This window comes from Sporobolomyces salmoneus (genome assembly GCF_050403485.1).
Source record: "Sporobolomyces salmoneus JCM6883 DNA, S_salmoneus_JCM6883_v1_ctg16, whole genome shotgun sequence".
NCBI lineage: Eukaryota > Fungi > Basidiomycota > Microbotryomycetes > Sporidiobolales > Sporidiobolaceae > Sporobolomyces > Sporobolomyces salmoneus.
The window spans coordinates 263,286-278,335 of NW_027481147.1; the positions used below are offsets into that span (position 1 = coordinate 263,286).

Consider the following 15,050-nt stretch of genomic DNA (forward strand, 5'->3'; position numbering starts at 1 on the left):
CAGCTGACTCTACTCGCCTGTGCTTGCTTGAAATGACAAAGACGGCGTCAGGCCGAAGAGGCCTCGATGCTGTCGATCTCGAACGTAGAAAGACGAGAGACAGAGAGGCTGAGAAAAGTGATCAAGGAGTCGGTCCGCTCTTTGGGAAGTTCGATCGCACTTTTTTGTTCGAATTCTCCCGCAGATTGCAATGCCAAGAGAACTCGGGTGGAGCCCCGTGGGTCAACGCTCGATCAACCCCACTCGCCCTCGAAACGAGTTCAAGAGCAGTCGCTCCGTTCTCCCCCTTTGTTCTCTCTACACACTCTTTCTTTCCCTACCTTACCTTACACTCGCACACACTCACCCTCACCCTCACCTCATCACCGCTCTCACCCCATCGACCGACAAAGAACTCGAAGCCTCAATGAGTCAATTACACCCTTCCGACACCAACTCGCTTGAGGAAAAGGGGAAACACGAGCACCAAGAGTACGCACAGCCTGGCACCGTCAACCATGCAGACCATCCAGCGCTTCAGGTAACTCCTGAGTTCGCGAAGAAGACGATGTGAGCTTTGATTTTCACTTTTTTTTCGTTTCGCAAAATCCCTTGATTCTCTGCTTCCCTTGACTCTCTGGTGCTCCGTTACTGACATCTTGCTCGACATGATATTCCAACGATAGTCGCAAGGTCGACGTCCGACTTTTGATCATCCTTTCCGCCATCTACGCCGTTTCGCTCATCGATCGCACAAACATCTCCGTTGCTCGAGTTGCTGGAATGGCTACCGCCCTAGACCTTAACGTAGGCGAGCGCTACTCGATAATCACACTCATCTTTTTCGTACCGTAAGTGCTCATGCCCGTAGCGTCCTGTGAAGGAAAACCGAAAAACTGACTCGTTTTCGTTTTTTTCTCCAGATACGTGAGTACTTTGTTCCCGTAACGTCCTGTGGACGGAGAACCAACTGAGTACTCGCTTCTTCCAGATTATCTTCGAACTACCCTGCAACTTGCTCATCCGCAAGATCGGTCCTCGAACACTCCTCTCCTCGATCACTGTGGCTTGGGGCGCGGTCATGCTGGGCATGGGCTTCGTAACGTCATGGACACACCTCGTGGCTTGTCGTTTCTTGCTCGGACTTCTCGAATCTGGTAAGTCACCTCTCGTTTCCGTCTCTCGCTATCGTCTCCATCTCTCGCTATCGGTTTTCGTGATACTGACGGACTCTGCTTGTCGCTGCTGTACTAGGTTTCTTCCCGTACGCTTCTTTCTCACGCCTCGAGCTCCATCGCCACGAAAACCAACTGACTCGAATCTTTTCGCTCGAAACAGTGGTTGCGTATTCTTGATCAGTTGCTTCTACACTCGACACGAACTTCAAAAGCGCATGTCGGTCTTCTACCTCACTTCGATGGTCATTTCCGGTTTCTCCAACATTCTCGGTTACGCAATCTCGCTTCTCGAGGGAAGGAACGGTCTCGGAGGATGGCAATGGATCTTCATCATCTTCGGTATCGTCACTATCGCTCTCGGTCTCCTCGCTTTCTTCCTCATCGTCGACTTCCCCGATCGTGCGACTTTCCTCAACACTGGTAAATTTTCATTTTCCACTTCTCTCCTCATTTCTTTGCTGACTCTGCTTGATCAGAACAACGAGACTTTGTCATCGCTCGAGTCAACGCGGATCGTGGAGATGCCGAAGCCGACGTCTTCACCATGAAGAAGGGACTCAAGCACGCCGCCGACCTCAAACTCTGGGCTTTCGGTTTCATTTTCCTTTGTTCGACCATGCCTGCGTGAGTTTGGACCCCTTCGCACTTCAATTTTGCGCTTTCCTTTACTGACACGATACAATCGCCCGTACAGCTACGCTTTCTCATACTTCCTTCCCGTCATTCTCGCAGGAGGAGGATACGACCGCAGGCTTTCGCTCTGCCTTTCCGCCCCTCCTTACGTCTTTGCCGCTATCTACACCTTCGCCTCGGCCGTCATCTCTGACAAGCGCAAGAACCGTGCTATTCCTATCGCCGTCTCGGCCACCGTCTGCATGGTCGGTCTCCTCATCAGTGAGTCGCAATCTGTTTTTGCTTCCTCCGATTTTCCCGAGTACTGACGACTTCTCCTATCCTCAGTGGCCTACGCTGGACCTCTCGGAGTCAGATACTTCGGTTCTTTCCTCGCCATCGCTGGAGCTCAATCGAACGTTCCCGCCGCGCTCACCTACCAAGCCAACAACGTCCGATCACACTCGAAGCGAGCTGTCTCATCTGCGATTTGTGTTGGAATGGGTTCGCCAGCTCATCTCATCTCAGCAATCTTTGACCGAAAACTGACGATTTTTCTGCGTCCTCCCTACAGGTGGAGTCGGTGGTATCATCGCCTCGACCGTCTTCCGTCAAGCTGACTTCCCGCGCTACATGCCTGGGTGAGTGTCGCTTTTCTGTTATCCTTGCATTTTTTCGCCCTGTCGTGCCGTCTGCTGACTCTCCTCGCGTTCACAATAGTCTCTGGACCACGATTGGTCTACAGATCGCCATCCTTACCCTCTTGGCCACTCTTTCCTTCTACTTCCGTCGTCGCAACGCTCAAGCCGCGAAGGGAGAACGGGAACTCGAAGGCAGCTCATTGTTCCGCTACACCCTCTAATCTTGTCCCAACTCTGAAGTCTGAAGGTCTCTCTAGTCATGCAGTGTCTCTGTTTATCGTCTCCGTTCATGTTGGTAATTTCAAGCCGTGTCGCGATTTTGTTTTCTTTCAATTCTTCATTCGACCGGAGTTCTGTGGTCGCCTCTCTGTCTGGAGAGTCTCGTCTCCGGGGCACTAGCAGACTGCACTCCGGAGACGAGTGAAGCTTACCATTGCGAAAAGGTTTCAATGTCGAACTTGTGACTCGAGCACAAACTCATAAAACTGGTTCTCTGCCTGCGATCGCGTGCTCTGTTCTTTGGTTTCGTGCTCCGCTGTCACGTTCATTCTGAGCGCTTGCAGACAAGATGTGGGAAGTTGAATTTTCAGATCACGTTCTCTTTCTGCAGTTCTGCGATTTTGTCGTCTTTCAGGCCCAACTCTCGTAACACCTCGACGCTATGTTGAGACAACACCGGTGGCGGTCGCGAAAACTATACGAGGATCACAAGTGAGTCAGCTCCGACCTTACGAGACGCAAAGAGAGTTTGACTCGCCTCCATTCGATGTCCGTTGTACATGATCGCAGGCGAAACGAGCTTGATCTTCCCAGCCCTCGGATGTTCTACCTCTCTCACTAGATCCCTCGCTTTCGTCTGCGGATGCTCGAAAGTTCCTCGAATGTCGTTCACCGGCGCAAAAGGGAACCCTTGACCTTTGAAATGTTCGAGCCAGTACGAAGTCGGATGTTCCGAGAGGGCTGAAGTTATGAGAGAGATGAGTTCTCGGCGATTCGCAACACGAGAAGAGTTGGTCGAATAGAGAGGATCGGCGTGCCATTCAGGTCGTTCGAGAATCGTCGAGAATTTCTTGAATTGAGAGTCTGCGAGAGTGTGACTTGCTTAGTCCAAAGTCAGGGTGGAAAGGCTCGGATGTAACTCACCGTTACCAGCTCCGATCATGATAAAACCATCTTTCGTCGAGAAAACTTGATAAGGGACAATGCTCGGGTGGGAAGTTCCCTGTCTCGTCGCCTCTTGACCCGCGATGAGATAGTTACTCGCAATGTTGGCGAGGGAAGCGATCTGAGAGTCGAACAAGTTTGCGTCGATGTGAACTCCTTCGCCCGTTCGAGTTCGTCCGAAAAGTGCAGCGAGAATCGCCCCTTTGACGTAGAGACCGGTCGTAAGGTCGGTAATTGCGACTCCAACCTTGACAGGAGGTCCATCGGGTTCTCCCGTGATATGCATTAGTCCAGCTTCCGCTTCTATGTTGACGTCGTATCCAGGATTTCGCGAATACGGACCAGACTGACCGTAGCCTATCGTGTAGAGACGGTCAGTAATAACTTCTCAGCTTCCCAGTCCGACAAATGGTTGACGCTACGACGTACCGGAGACTGAAGCGTAAATCAATTTCGGATTGAGCTTTTTACATTCTTCGTAACCGAAACCCATTTCAGCCAACTTTCCCGGTACGTAATTCTCCACCTGTCACCGGCATCTTCAGCTCATGTTCTTCGACGTAGGCAGATCAAGGAAGACGTACCAGCACATCCGCCTGTTTAACCAATTCTCGCAAAATGGCTTTCCCTGCTTCCTTCTTGAAATCGAGACCCAAACTTCGTTTGCCTCGATTCGCTTGTAAGAAGTACGCCGACTCGGGCGGTAGCGAGTTCCAGTCGTCTGTTCGCAGCTGAGCTTTGCCCTCCAGCGAGGGAGAAGCGGGAGGAGATGGAGGGAGTTCGATCAAAGGTGCAGACGGTGGGTTCCCTAGCACGACGAGAGTGTCAGCCTCGTCTGCGACCCGTCAACGAGCAAAGGTCAAACTCACAAGCACGGGTATCATCCCCTCCCGTCGGTCTTTCGATTTTCAGAACTTCAGCGCCCAGATCTGCGAGCATCATCTGTGGGCGAACGTTCCTCGTAAGCATACTCAGCTGTACGTAATTCCGAGAAGGACTGACAGTAGCATAGGGTCCAGCGAGAACTCGAGTCAGATCCAACACTTTAATCCCTTTCAGCGGAGGCGGCATTGGAGGTTGCGAGCTCGAAATCCATCTCTTCGCGCTACTCCGTGATACAGATCGTAGTTGTCGTGAGAACATTGAGCGGGAGATGGTGAGTAAACTAGATTTCCCCTCATCGTTTTCGGCTCGGGACTTTCGAAGTTTTGAGCCGAAGGAACAAGGTGAACTTCCCCTGAAGTTTGACACGTCAACTCGATCGCCGCAAGCTGAGTGCGTAATTCAACATTTTTCTTCGAGCGAAATCAGTCTCTTGCCCTCTGCACTCTTCTCTCTTTCCACCCTACTTCTCACACTTCTTCAACTAACTCGAAACGACAATGTCAGTAGCAGTAATTCAAGGAGCTGGTGGATCGATCGGATCTCACTTCGTTCGTCACCTCCTCAAAAACACAAACCTCTCCATCGTCGCAACCTCCCGTGATCCTTCAGCTGCTAAACGGGCAATCTTGGGAGAAGGAGACAAGCTCGACGAGAGTAGGCTGAAATTGTTGGAAATGGATGCGAAACACGAATCGACGATTCAAAAAGCGGCTGAAGAAGTGAGGAAAGAATATGGCGACAAGAGCTTGAGGTTGTTGATCAACGCTCCTGGTGTCGTAAGTTTTACTCTCGAGCATCACAGAGCTGCACTGATTAGAGGCTTGAGGATCGGCACACAGCTTCACGCCGATAAATCCGTCGCAGAAGTCAACATGGATCAACTCCTCGAATCTTTCCAGGTAAGTCGCCGCTTCCCGAGCTACTCCCCCGTAGACGTCTGACTGACGACGGCTTTCTGTTGTGCGCAGCTCAACACTTTCGCTCACCTTCTTACCTTCAAGCATTTCTACCCTCTCCTCCCGAAGAAGAACGAAATCAAGTCTTCTGATGCCGATTCGTCGTCGAAGGACCCAGCGAACGGTTACGTTCAGCCTGGCATGGGAGTTCTCGCGAGCTTGACTGCTCGAATTGGGTCAATCGGAGACAACAAGAAAGGAGGGTAAGTGCGATTCGGTCTCTCGTTTCGTTGTTCAAAGCTCACATCGCGATTTCCCTAGATGGATCGGATACCGAGCTTCGAAAGCCGCAACGAACCAAGTCATCGCGACACTCCAGCGAGAACTCGAACTTCGTTCGACACCATCAATCGCAGTCGCTCTTCATCCGGGAACGGTCGTCGGAACAAATTTGTCGAAACCGTGGACGAAAGAGAGTGACGCTGGAAAGAAGGAAGGTGTACACGACGCCGAGACCGCGACACAAAAGTTGCTCGAGGTCATTGGGAAGCTGAACAAGGAAGATGGAGGAAAGTTTGTCGATTACGCCGGAAAAGAGGTTCCTTGGTAGACGCCACTCAAGGAAGTGAGTCTTGTATCTTAAAACCGCAAGTACATGTATCGGCCTAGAATGCTGTAAATAAATATCGGTTTAGCTCATCTCACCGTTTCCCCTTCGGACGGAGGCTAGAGCTTTCTCGCGACTCAATCTCTCGAGAGTGGGGCACGAATCCAACTCGTTTCGAGATCACCGAAATGCTGCGAGTAGCTCCCCAAGTACCCATACTTGCGCAACGAAAAACCCCAGACCAGCGATCCAGACTGCCAGATATCCTCCAGTTCCTGCGATCTCGAGGTTGTAAGCCTGTGAAAGCCAAATCGCCTAAGTCGAGATGCAATCGACAAGTCAGTATTGATCGAGTGAGGTGTTTGTAGAGGGGCTTACTTGAGAGAGAACCCAGACCGAAACTGTCGTGATTGCTCGAGATCGAGTGAAGCTCAGTCTCGAGAGAGCTGGAGGAAGCAGCCAGAGGTACCACAAGAAGTACTAGAGAAGCGAGAAGGAGTCAGTCAGAATACTACATCGTCGCAGTGGGAAGAGATGAGACTCACCTGCGAGGTACAAACTTTGTTGAATGCGACGAAAGCGAAACTTTGGACGAGCCAAGCGTAAGGCAGATCTTTCGCGCCGAAGAGGAACCCGAGACCGAGGGCGAGGATCATTTGAGGGAGAAAAGCTGCGAGCGGATGAGCTGCGAGACAGTGCAAGAAAGAGGAAGCGGATTCGAAGGCGGTAGAGGAGGAGAAAGACGAAAGATAGTAAGGATAGAAGTAAGGAGAGAAGTTGTGTCGGTGGTCGAGGCGCGAGAGATGGTACAGGAAGGTTTCTTGAAGGAAGGGTTGTCCCCAACTTGAAGCAGAACGAGGTCGTGGGGTTGTCAAGCTCGAATTCGCTAGGAGACGAGGAGGGCGAAGAGGCTCACAGTAGATACAGAGGAATATTCAACGCCATGAACGTTGCGAAACTAACGAGTCCAAATCGTAGAGGTCTCGAGAGCGAGAACTCAGGTTGAAACATCGTTGCGACGAGAAAACTCGAACCGTAAATGACGGGAAAGATCTTGAAGTGAACCGCCACCCCATACCCCATCGCAGCCTTGTCCCATTGCCGTCTCTCGGCGAAGCTCAGTGTCCCGACGACGAGCAGTCCGATGATCGACTCACTACTTCCTCGAGTCGAAATGTTCGCGATCATCGGATTGAGTAGCCATGTGAGCGCGACCGTGTTTGATGCGCTTGTCGGTGTACTCCCACGACGTCTCATGAGTCGATAGAGGAGTATTGCGACGACGAGATCAGAGGTTGCGAAGAGTAATTTGCCGAACGAAGGGAAGAAGAGTCGATTCGGGATGAGGAGAATGGCGAGAAGAGGGGTGTAGCGATAGGTCGAGCGCGAATAAGGGTCTCCTAGCCATGTTGGGGCGAATCTTCCTTTAGCTGGTGAACATAGGGAGCTTGAATGAGTCGGATCGAGGAGACAAGTTGAGGCATCGCTGAAGACGAAGTAGTCGATGTCGGTGTACTTAACGGGACCGTGTACGTCTTGATAGCTGCCCCATAAGAGTAGCACTACCCTCAGGAGAACTCCCAAAAGGAGTGCGACGCGAAATCGCATCAAAGTCGGGAAGAAGAAGATGAAGTCGCTTTCCTCCCGATTACTCACCTGAACTTTCGACTAGCACACGAATCTCGACTTTCAAGAGCGCCTTGCGCCGTACACTGCCGTCTCTCTCGGTCCCTATCCTTCTTTCGAGACGCCCAAACCCCACCTCTCCTCGCCGATCAATTACTTCGAGCACAGGTTATCATCAATCGAGCTGAGGGCGTAAGGGATGGTGCCACGGATAGCAGTCGCATATGAAGCGCTACCGAGTACGGCGGATTACGAATCGGTGAAGAAAGATGTCGAACGACAGCTGCCCCTTCGCAACTTGCACTGGGTGAGGAGGAATGCTGCGAACCGCTCGATCAGGACCGTGAACGACTTGCAAGTTGACTTGAAGCCGCTGAAGGACTTTCCGGCTACGGGAGGAAGTTTACTCGAGAGGCCGTACTTGAACTTGCTCTTTGTCGTTTGCGACGTAAGTCTCCGCTGTATCCATGCCTTTCGTGCGATTCCAAACTCTCGACCTGATTGACTGACGACGTTGGGCCGTCACAAAACAGGACAACGAAGTTTATCGCGCAACGATTCGATCGCAAATTCGAGAATGGTTGGACGGAGTCATCCACAAACAGCATCAAGAATGGTTGATCGTTCATGTCACGTCGACGAAGAGTGGTGGAGCCAAGTTCTACCAGCGAAAGAGTGGTATCGTCGACAAGATCAAGGCTGATTTCAATACTGGAAAGAAGGACAGGTTAGTCTCGTTCATTCTGCGTTCACTGTTGAGTGACTAGAGCTCACTCGCCGTCACGATATCTTACAGGTGTATACAAGTTGCACAAGGAGCATCATCAGAAGATCCTACAGCTTGGGCAGAATTCTCGAACAAAATGAAGGAAGGAATTATTTCGACTTTCGATTCAAACGTGACTCTCTACGAAGAGAACGTGAGAAAGGCGGACAGTCAGCGTCAACTCGAGGGCTGGCATTTTCTACCATTCTTCCTTCAGAAGGTACGTTCTCTGAATCTTGAACCGCGATCTTTTCTGAACTCGTTCGTCGATCTCATGGTAGGAATCCCTCGCCGAATCTTTCGAAGCCATGACGCTATACGAAGAAGCGCTGATACAGTACGACGAACTCGAAGCCTCATTCTTCCAGAACCTCAAAGGTAAAACTGCGCTTCCCTCTTCTCGTTCTTTGCGATTTTGCTCATGCGACCGATCTATTGCCGTAGAGCATCGTATCTCGTGGATCAACAACGTCGGTGGACTCGAGACGGGCGATGACGCTTCGCCTTTACTATCGACGTCGAACAAACCCTACCGCAGGCTGATCGATGCCGGAACCATCTCAGTCTTCGACTTCAGGATCTACCTATTCGCAAGACAGGCAGAGATGCTCTTCCACCTAGGCAGAACGGTAGAGGCGGCGAAGAGGGGAGCTTACTTCGTCAGCACTTTCGCGAGAACTTTGCGAGAGAACCAGGTGAGCCCTCGTCGAAAACGTCACAACTCGCGACAGGCTCGGAGACTGACAACGCGTCCTATATCCTTTCTCGATCAGGCTCTCTTAGGTCAGAACTTTGTCGAATCGTGGACGTATTCTGCGTGCCTCAACATCGTCGAGACTTGCGAAACCCACCTCGTTACAGACAAACCCGTCACATTGTTCGTCGCCGTGAAAGCCGAGTTACTTGAGCTTGCGAAGAAGCAGGTAAGTCGTCTTTCCTTTCTCGTCTCGCACAGCCTGCTGAGCTCTTCACGTTGGACTTGTGCAGCTCGACAAGATTGGAATGGGCGCGGGACACCTTCCAATGGTGCATCCTTTCTCGATGTCGCTCAACGAGATCTCACCTTCGCGTCCAACCTCGCCGACTTCTTCTCAACCCGCCGATCGTCCTCCAGTTTCTCGCAAAGATCTCCTCGACGCCATCTCGGACCAAGCCGTCTTCGATAGGCTCTACATCGACTTGTCTCAAAAGACGATTCAAGCTTACCAATTGAGCGGACGAAAACGATGCGCGATCAAGCTTCATGCTGCTCTAGCTGGTCTCGAGCAGTGAGTTTCCGCCTCTTCTCGTTCTCGATCTTCCAGGCCTGACATGTCTCTCGCTATCGATCCCCAGTCATCGATCGAGACCAGCCGCCGCTCAAAAACTCTTCTCGCAACTCCCAGCTCACTACGTCGATCTTCGCTGGACTTCCCTAGAATCCCATCTCCTCTCTCAATGCACCTCTCTTCAAAGTCAACTCGACATGTCGAAAGAGCGGTTGCTATCGACGTTGGCTTTGATTCGGAGTGGGATTGAATTCGGCGCGAAAGAATGGAGTTTGCGAGCTCTGAGGGAGGACGAAGATCACGAAGACGAGGAGAACAAAGACGGTCATCTCGCGACTACACTCATGAAAGACATTTACGATCTCTCGTCAACTCTCACTAAAGGTCCGGGCTCATTCCCTGCATGGAGGCTGAGCGAGCGCTTGATTGACTGACTCTTCTTTCGCTCGTAGATTTCGCCGCCGTCGCAGTCCCTACTTTCTCAATTCGTCTGGAACCAGGGACCGGATCGAGAGCTACCGATGAAGATGGCATAGTAGTGACCGCTCTCGTTCGAAATCTGCTGCCTGCGGTTCGTTATTTCCCCTCGGCTCCAGACTTCTTTCAGTCCGCTAACTGATCTTGCAATTATCGTATAGGCCGTTCATGTCGACGAAGCTAGACTCAAATTCTTGACGAGCGACGGAGAGCAAGTCTGGTTTACAACGGGCAAAACTGAGCTTTGCGCCTCTGGAGAAACTCCGATAACACTCTTCTGTCCCGTACGTCTGGCAAACCCCGCGCGAGTGGATTGTATGCTAACTCGCATATCGCACAGACTGCCGCGACTGGTCGAATGACTCTCGAACTTTCTCAACTTCGATTCTCCCGAATCATCTTCCAATACTCGCACCGACCAATCTCTTCCCTCAACCTTGCCCCCGATCCTCGACTGGCGCCGACCACTCTTGAAACGATTCAACCTTCGATCATGCTCGGACAAGATTTCCAAGCGGTTCATGTCGAAGTTGAATCTCCCGAAACGAGCGAGTCCGATTTCTACCCCAACTTCTGAACGCAAAACTGATTTCGAGTCCGATGCAACAGTACATCTCGATCGAGAACGTCAGGTCATACTGTGTATTGATCCAGGTCGCAACAACTTGACGAGAGCTTCTCTGGCCTTCGAGATGGAAACGGACGGAATGACGCTTGATTGCAAACGAGCTCGGATAGTGGGAGATGGTACGTCCAATCATCGAATATGCGTCACTCGGAACCACTGACTGAGCTTCTTCACGCTCGCTCGATAGCCCGAACTTGTCGCCTCAATTCTTCACCAGGAGATGCAAATCAAGTGACTCTCGAAGACCTTGAACCTTTCCGGACGGTCAAGATCGAAATGCCTCTCGTGGGAGAGATCCAGGATCCGTTAATCAGGGTGAGCTCTTTCGCTGATTTCTTGAGTACCTCAAAGCTGACCGACCAGTCACCCGCATCAGTTCACCACGATTGTCGAATATTCGACTGTCAAACGCCCGACGCTTCGACGTACGCTGCGCCGATCATTCACGTACTCTGTCGGTCTGCCTCTCGCCGTCAACGTCCAAGACTACTTTCGTCAAGATTCGTCAGTTTCCCACTCTCTCCTTTGACCCTCTCGCCCTCATTGACCCGTTCCTTGATCTCGCTGTAGCCTGCTATCGAAGTTCTCGATCACGACAGACGGAATGCAGGGACTCAAGATCAAGAGTGCCGATCTCGAAGCTCCGTCAGAAGTTCAAGTCAAACCCTGTCGAGGCGCAAAAGCTGCACCAGTCGTGCGTCTCTCCCTCGAAAACGCTCACAGATTTGTATCGATCTAACACATCAGCCGTTTTCGTCGCGTCAGAACGTTTCTGCGGTACAGACGGCGAATTTCCTGTTTAAACTTTTCTGCGACAAACCTAACGAAGTTCAAGGTGCGACTCTCTTCTGCAACACTATGCTGAGCAGATATCTCACGCGACTGTATCGTCCCTACTCAGGTCCTCTACGACTCATCTTGCGTTACTCTTCCATTGAGGATCGTTCGTCTTTCTGTTGTTCCACCTTCGATGAGTTTCTTCTGACCCTCTGTCTTGAGCAGAACTCAATGCCCGGATCAAAGCTGCGATTCAGTCGCACATGGACTCGAAGATCTCGCCTCACGCTCGCTGGCTTCTCCTTACCGTCCTCGCTCGAATAAACCGATCAGTCGACCTCCGGAAATACGCAAACGACGAAGATTTGTCGAGCCTATCATTCTCCTCGACGTATTGCCAACAAGAGGTGATACGCTGTACTTCGGATACTGCTCAACAAGAACTGCTTGTCGAGGCGATTAGTCGAGTTTATCAGGTTTGTCCCTCCTCGAAGAATCTTCTAGCGAGTCGGGAACTCATAGCTTTAATCTGAAACAGACGCTCTCTGATGGTGCTTCCACTTCTGAGGTCGACTTTTGGCGACGACTCGAAATCCCCCTCGACCTCCCCTCGCTCTCGATTCTGAACCTCGTCTCCGTCACTCCTGCGCTTACGCGAGTCGAAGTTGGCCAGCCGATCGCTACGACCGTCACGATCGAATCATTCTTCAACTGGAGGAGGGAAACATCGAATGAATCGACACACCTGCGATACGAAGTGCTTGCGAATTCAGCTGAATGGATCGTGAGTGGAAGGAATCGAGGCGAGTTCTCGTTCTCCGTGAGTCCTCCGTCCGATCAGCTATCAGTTGGCTTTGCTGATATGTCGTGTCGAGGGCTCAGGACTCGAAACGATCCCATTCGATTCAACTCACGCTCATTCCGCTGAAACCTACCGCTCTCTTCCTCCCTTCAATTTCGATTCAACCGCTCGACAATCTCGAGTCTGAACAACGAATCACTTGCGAAACTCAACACGTCGCAGCTGCAAGTACCGTCGAAGTTTTACCGGTTCTGATGAAGACGTCTTGGGAGGTGAGAACGGGAAACTGTGGGATGATCTTGGCTCAGTAGTTTTGCCGTTGCACAATCAAACAATGCCAATTGCTGTGCGGATTGCGAGCTTGGAACTCGAGAGGAACGAGATTGCGAAAGGTAAAAGCGTTGCGAGCGAAATTTTCGAATTCTGCTCGTTCTGCTCTGCGGCTGCGTTCGCGGGTTCGAATGGTCTGACCGAGGAGGACACTCGTCATGGTGGTAGCAGGCAGCATTCAAAGACTGAAGAGAGTTGACGAAATCGAGGCGATTACGAGCACCTTGCCAGTTTTGTCGTGCATTTTCCAGCGTACAAACCAGCAGCCAATCAGAATTGAGTGCGGGGTAGAGACGATCGAGGAAGCGCGAAATTTTGCTGCCTCTTTCTTCCCTTTCCCTCACCTCGCGTCCCATCAAAGTCAGTCCTGTTCGAGTCCATGCTTATCAAAATCTTCCCAACTGACTAAGATACATCGATGTAGAATGAGCTCCGAATCTCTCGTCTTCAAGGGCAGGTGAGTAATTCCCTTTCATCTCGTCGTCGTCGCTCTGTCCTCTCCTCGTTTCGTAGGCCAACTGCTGACCCATTCTTCCTTTCTTCTTTCCATTGTAGCTTGGTCGGCCACAAGTACGTTATCGTGACGTTCAATCGTTGATGGGAGTGAGGGAGGATTTTTGCTGACTTTTTCCGACTCGTTCCCTCATTTCTTCTTTTGCTTCCCTTCACTTCACTTCGCCTCTTCCGACCTACCTCCTTCCTTCGAATCTTTGCAGGGATGGCATCACCGCGATCGCCACCTCGTCGGAGAACCCTGACATGATCCTCACCGCTTCCCGCGACAAGACCATCATCATGTGGACTCTCACCCGTGACGATTCGTCCTTCGGTTACCCCAAGCGTATCCTCCACGGTCACAACCACTTCGTTTCCGACGTTGTTGTCTCGTCCGACGGTCAATTCGCTCTCTCCTCCTCGTGGGACAAGACCCTCCGTCTATGGGATCTCAACACCGGACTCACCACCCGTCGATTCGTCGGACACACCTCGGACGTCCTCTCCGTCTCCTTCTCCGCCGACAACCGTCAAATCGTGTCTGGTTCCCGTGACCGCACGATCAAGCTCTGGAACACCCTCGGAGAGTGCAAGTTCAACATCCAAGAGGACGGCCACTCCGAATGGGTTTCCTGCGTTCGATTCTCCCCCAACCCCATGAACCCCGTCATCGTTTCGGCTGGATGGGACAAGGTTGTCAAGGTGAGCTTTCATTTCTTTTTTTCTCTTCGAAAACATTTGAGACGACGACGACAACGGCAAACGACTCCCTCCCTTCCTTCTCGACTCTCGCTCGTCTACGGCAATGATGATTTATACTATGATATTTGCTACTTCAGAGGGACCATCTATCCCAAGGAGAACAACAATTTATCCACCAAGATCGCTGAGCCAAAGACACGAGCGAAAGTTTACGAGGGGAACGCAGTTATCGCCTAGCAAAACCTGTACTTGCTAGAAGCACGATACTGATCAATTTTCAACTTTGCTTGATAATAGGTCTGGGAGCTCTCCAAGTGCAAGCTCCGCACCAACCACTTCGGCCACACTGGCAACATCAACACTGTCACCATCTCTCCCGACGGTTCCCTCTGTGCCTCCGGAGGACGTGACTCTGTTCTCATCCTCGTGAGTTCAAACTTTTTTTCCTTCGCTTCCTTTTCTTCCGCTGACTCTCATCTCTCTCTCTCTCCCACTTTCTCTCCTCCTCTCCCTCTCTCCCTCTCCCGCTCAATCTCACCATCTCTCTTCTACTTTCACTCTACAATTCCCCTCGTCTCTCTCACACGCTCTCTCCCGACATCGAACAGTGGGACCTCAACGAGGGAAAACACTTGTACTCGTGAGCACAATCCGGTTCTTTCCAGTCTTTCCTTGCACAGTTGATTAATTTGACCGATCGGCCCTCAGCCTTGAAGCGCAAGATCCCATTAACGCGTTGGTTTTCTCGCCTAACCGATACTGGTTGTGCGCCGCCACCTCCACCAGCATCAAGATCTTCGACCTCGAATCGAAATCTATCGTTGATGAGCTCCGACCGGACTTCGGTATTTCGGCCTCTGCTCAACAGCCCTCTTGCACATCTCTCGCCTGGTCGGCTGACGGCTCGTAAGCACCATTTCTTCCCATCCTAGCTAGCAGAGAGCTAACATCGTCGTCGTCGTCGCCAGCAACCTCTTCGCTGGATACTCTGACAACGTTGTCCGCGTTTTCTCCGTCGTTGCCTAAACAAAATTGCAGTTCAGCAAAATTGATTGAGCCTGGCTTTTACTTGCGAGAGAAACGAGAGAACCTGAGCTAGTGAGAGCGAACGAGCTGCAGCGGAGATTCCATGATCGAACCTTTTCAAACTTGGTTCAAAATCTGGCGTTGCCGCTTTGCCCTCGACCTTCGCCCCCTTCGCGACTCCCGCTGGTTCT

The 15,050-nt window shown here is 51.5% G+C and overlaps 6 protein-coding genes across 6 annotated transcripts; 4 read left to right on the top strand and 2 right to left on the bottom strand.

Moving 5' to 3' along the window:
* Window positions 1-406: 406 nt before the first annotated feature.
* JCM6883_007266 (uncharacterized protein) lies at window positions 407-2,631 on the top strand (the record flags this gene model as incomplete). The annotated part of the gene is made up of 11 exons (XM_076631394.1): window positions 407-549; window positions 666-830; window positions 903-906; window positions 971-1,136; window positions 1,234-1,243; window positions 1,318-1,577; window positions 1,634-1,781; window positions 1,852-2,051; window positions 2,118-2,273; window positions 2,344-2,410; window positions 2,490-2,631. 11 exons carry the CDS (start codon window positions 407-409, stop codon window positions 2,629-2,631), a joined length of 1,461 nt encoding a protein of 486 aa, XP_076488698.1.
* Window positions 2,632-2,996: 365 nt separating this feature from the next.
* On the bottom strand, window positions 2,997-4,645 carry JCM6883_007267 (CaiB/BaiF CoA transferase family protein; the record flags this gene model as incomplete). The annotated part of the gene is made up of 7 exons (XM_076631395.1): window positions 2,997-3,104; window positions 3,168-3,493; window positions 3,554-3,931; window positions 4,004-4,100; window positions 4,159-4,382; window positions 4,444-4,516; window positions 4,577-4,645. The coding sequence occupies 7 exons, from the start codon at window positions 4,643-4,645 to the stop codon at window positions 2,997-2,999; spliced, it is 1,275 nt and encodes a 424-aa protein (XP_076488699.1).
* A 311-nt stretch (window positions 4,646-4,956) lies between these two features.
* On the top strand, window positions 4,957-5,965 carry JCM6883_007268 (SDR family oxidoreductase; the record flags this gene model as incomplete). Its single annotated transcript, XM_076631396.1, has 4 exons — window positions 4,957-5,235; window positions 5,299-5,358; window positions 5,428-5,618; window positions 5,677-5,965. 4 exons carry the CDS (start codon window positions 4,957-4,959, stop codon window positions 5,963-5,965), a joined length of 819 nt encoding a protein of 272 aa, XP_076488700.1.
* A 177-nt stretch (window positions 5,966-6,142) lies between these two features.
* On the bottom strand, window positions 6,143-7,570 carry GPI14 (glycosylphosphatidylinositol-alpha 1,4 mannosyltransferase I; the record flags this gene model as incomplete). Its single annotated transcript, XM_076631397.1, has 4 exons — window positions 6,143-6,277; window positions 6,341-6,442; window positions 6,508-6,805; window positions 6,879-7,570. The coding sequence occupies 4 exons, from the start codon at window positions 7,568-7,570 to the stop codon at window positions 6,143-6,145; spliced, it is 1,227 nt and encodes a 408-aa protein (XP_076488701.1).
* A 217-nt stretch (window positions 7,571-7,787) lies between these two features.
* Window positions 7,788-12,617, top strand: TRS130 (transport protein particle complex II subunit TRS130; the record flags this gene model as incomplete). The annotated part of the gene is made up of 20 exons (XM_076631398.1): window positions 7,788-8,036; window positions 8,122-8,315; window positions 8,385-8,574; window positions 8,636-8,732; window positions 8,799-9,049; window positions 9,128-9,277; window positions 9,342-9,622; window positions 9,690-10,006; window positions 10,075-10,193; window positions 10,261-10,383; window positions 10,440-10,647; window positions 10,709-10,846; window positions 10,915-11,042; window positions 11,104-11,231; window positions 11,298-11,421; window positions 11,493-11,562; window positions 11,629-11,670; window positions 11,730-11,980; window positions 12,043-12,324; window positions 12,387-12,617. The coding sequence occupies 20 exons, from the start codon at window positions 7,788-7,790 to the stop codon at window positions 12,615-12,617; spliced, it is 3,573 nt and encodes a 1,190-aa protein (XP_076488702.1).
* Window positions 12,618-13,061: 444 nt separating this feature from the next.
* On the top strand, window positions 13,062-14,859 carry JCM6883_007271 (WD40 repeat domain-containing protein; the record flags this gene model as incomplete). Its single annotated transcript, XM_076631399.1, has 7 exons — window positions 13,062-13,093; window positions 13,192-13,206; window positions 13,353-13,833; window positions 14,131-14,259; window positions 14,442-14,473; window positions 14,542-14,739; window positions 14,802-14,859. The coding sequence occupies 7 exons, from the start codon at window positions 13,062-13,064 to the stop codon at window positions 14,857-14,859; spliced, it is 945 nt and encodes a 314-aa protein (XP_076488703.1).
* Window positions 14,860-15,050: the final 191 nt, after the last annotated feature.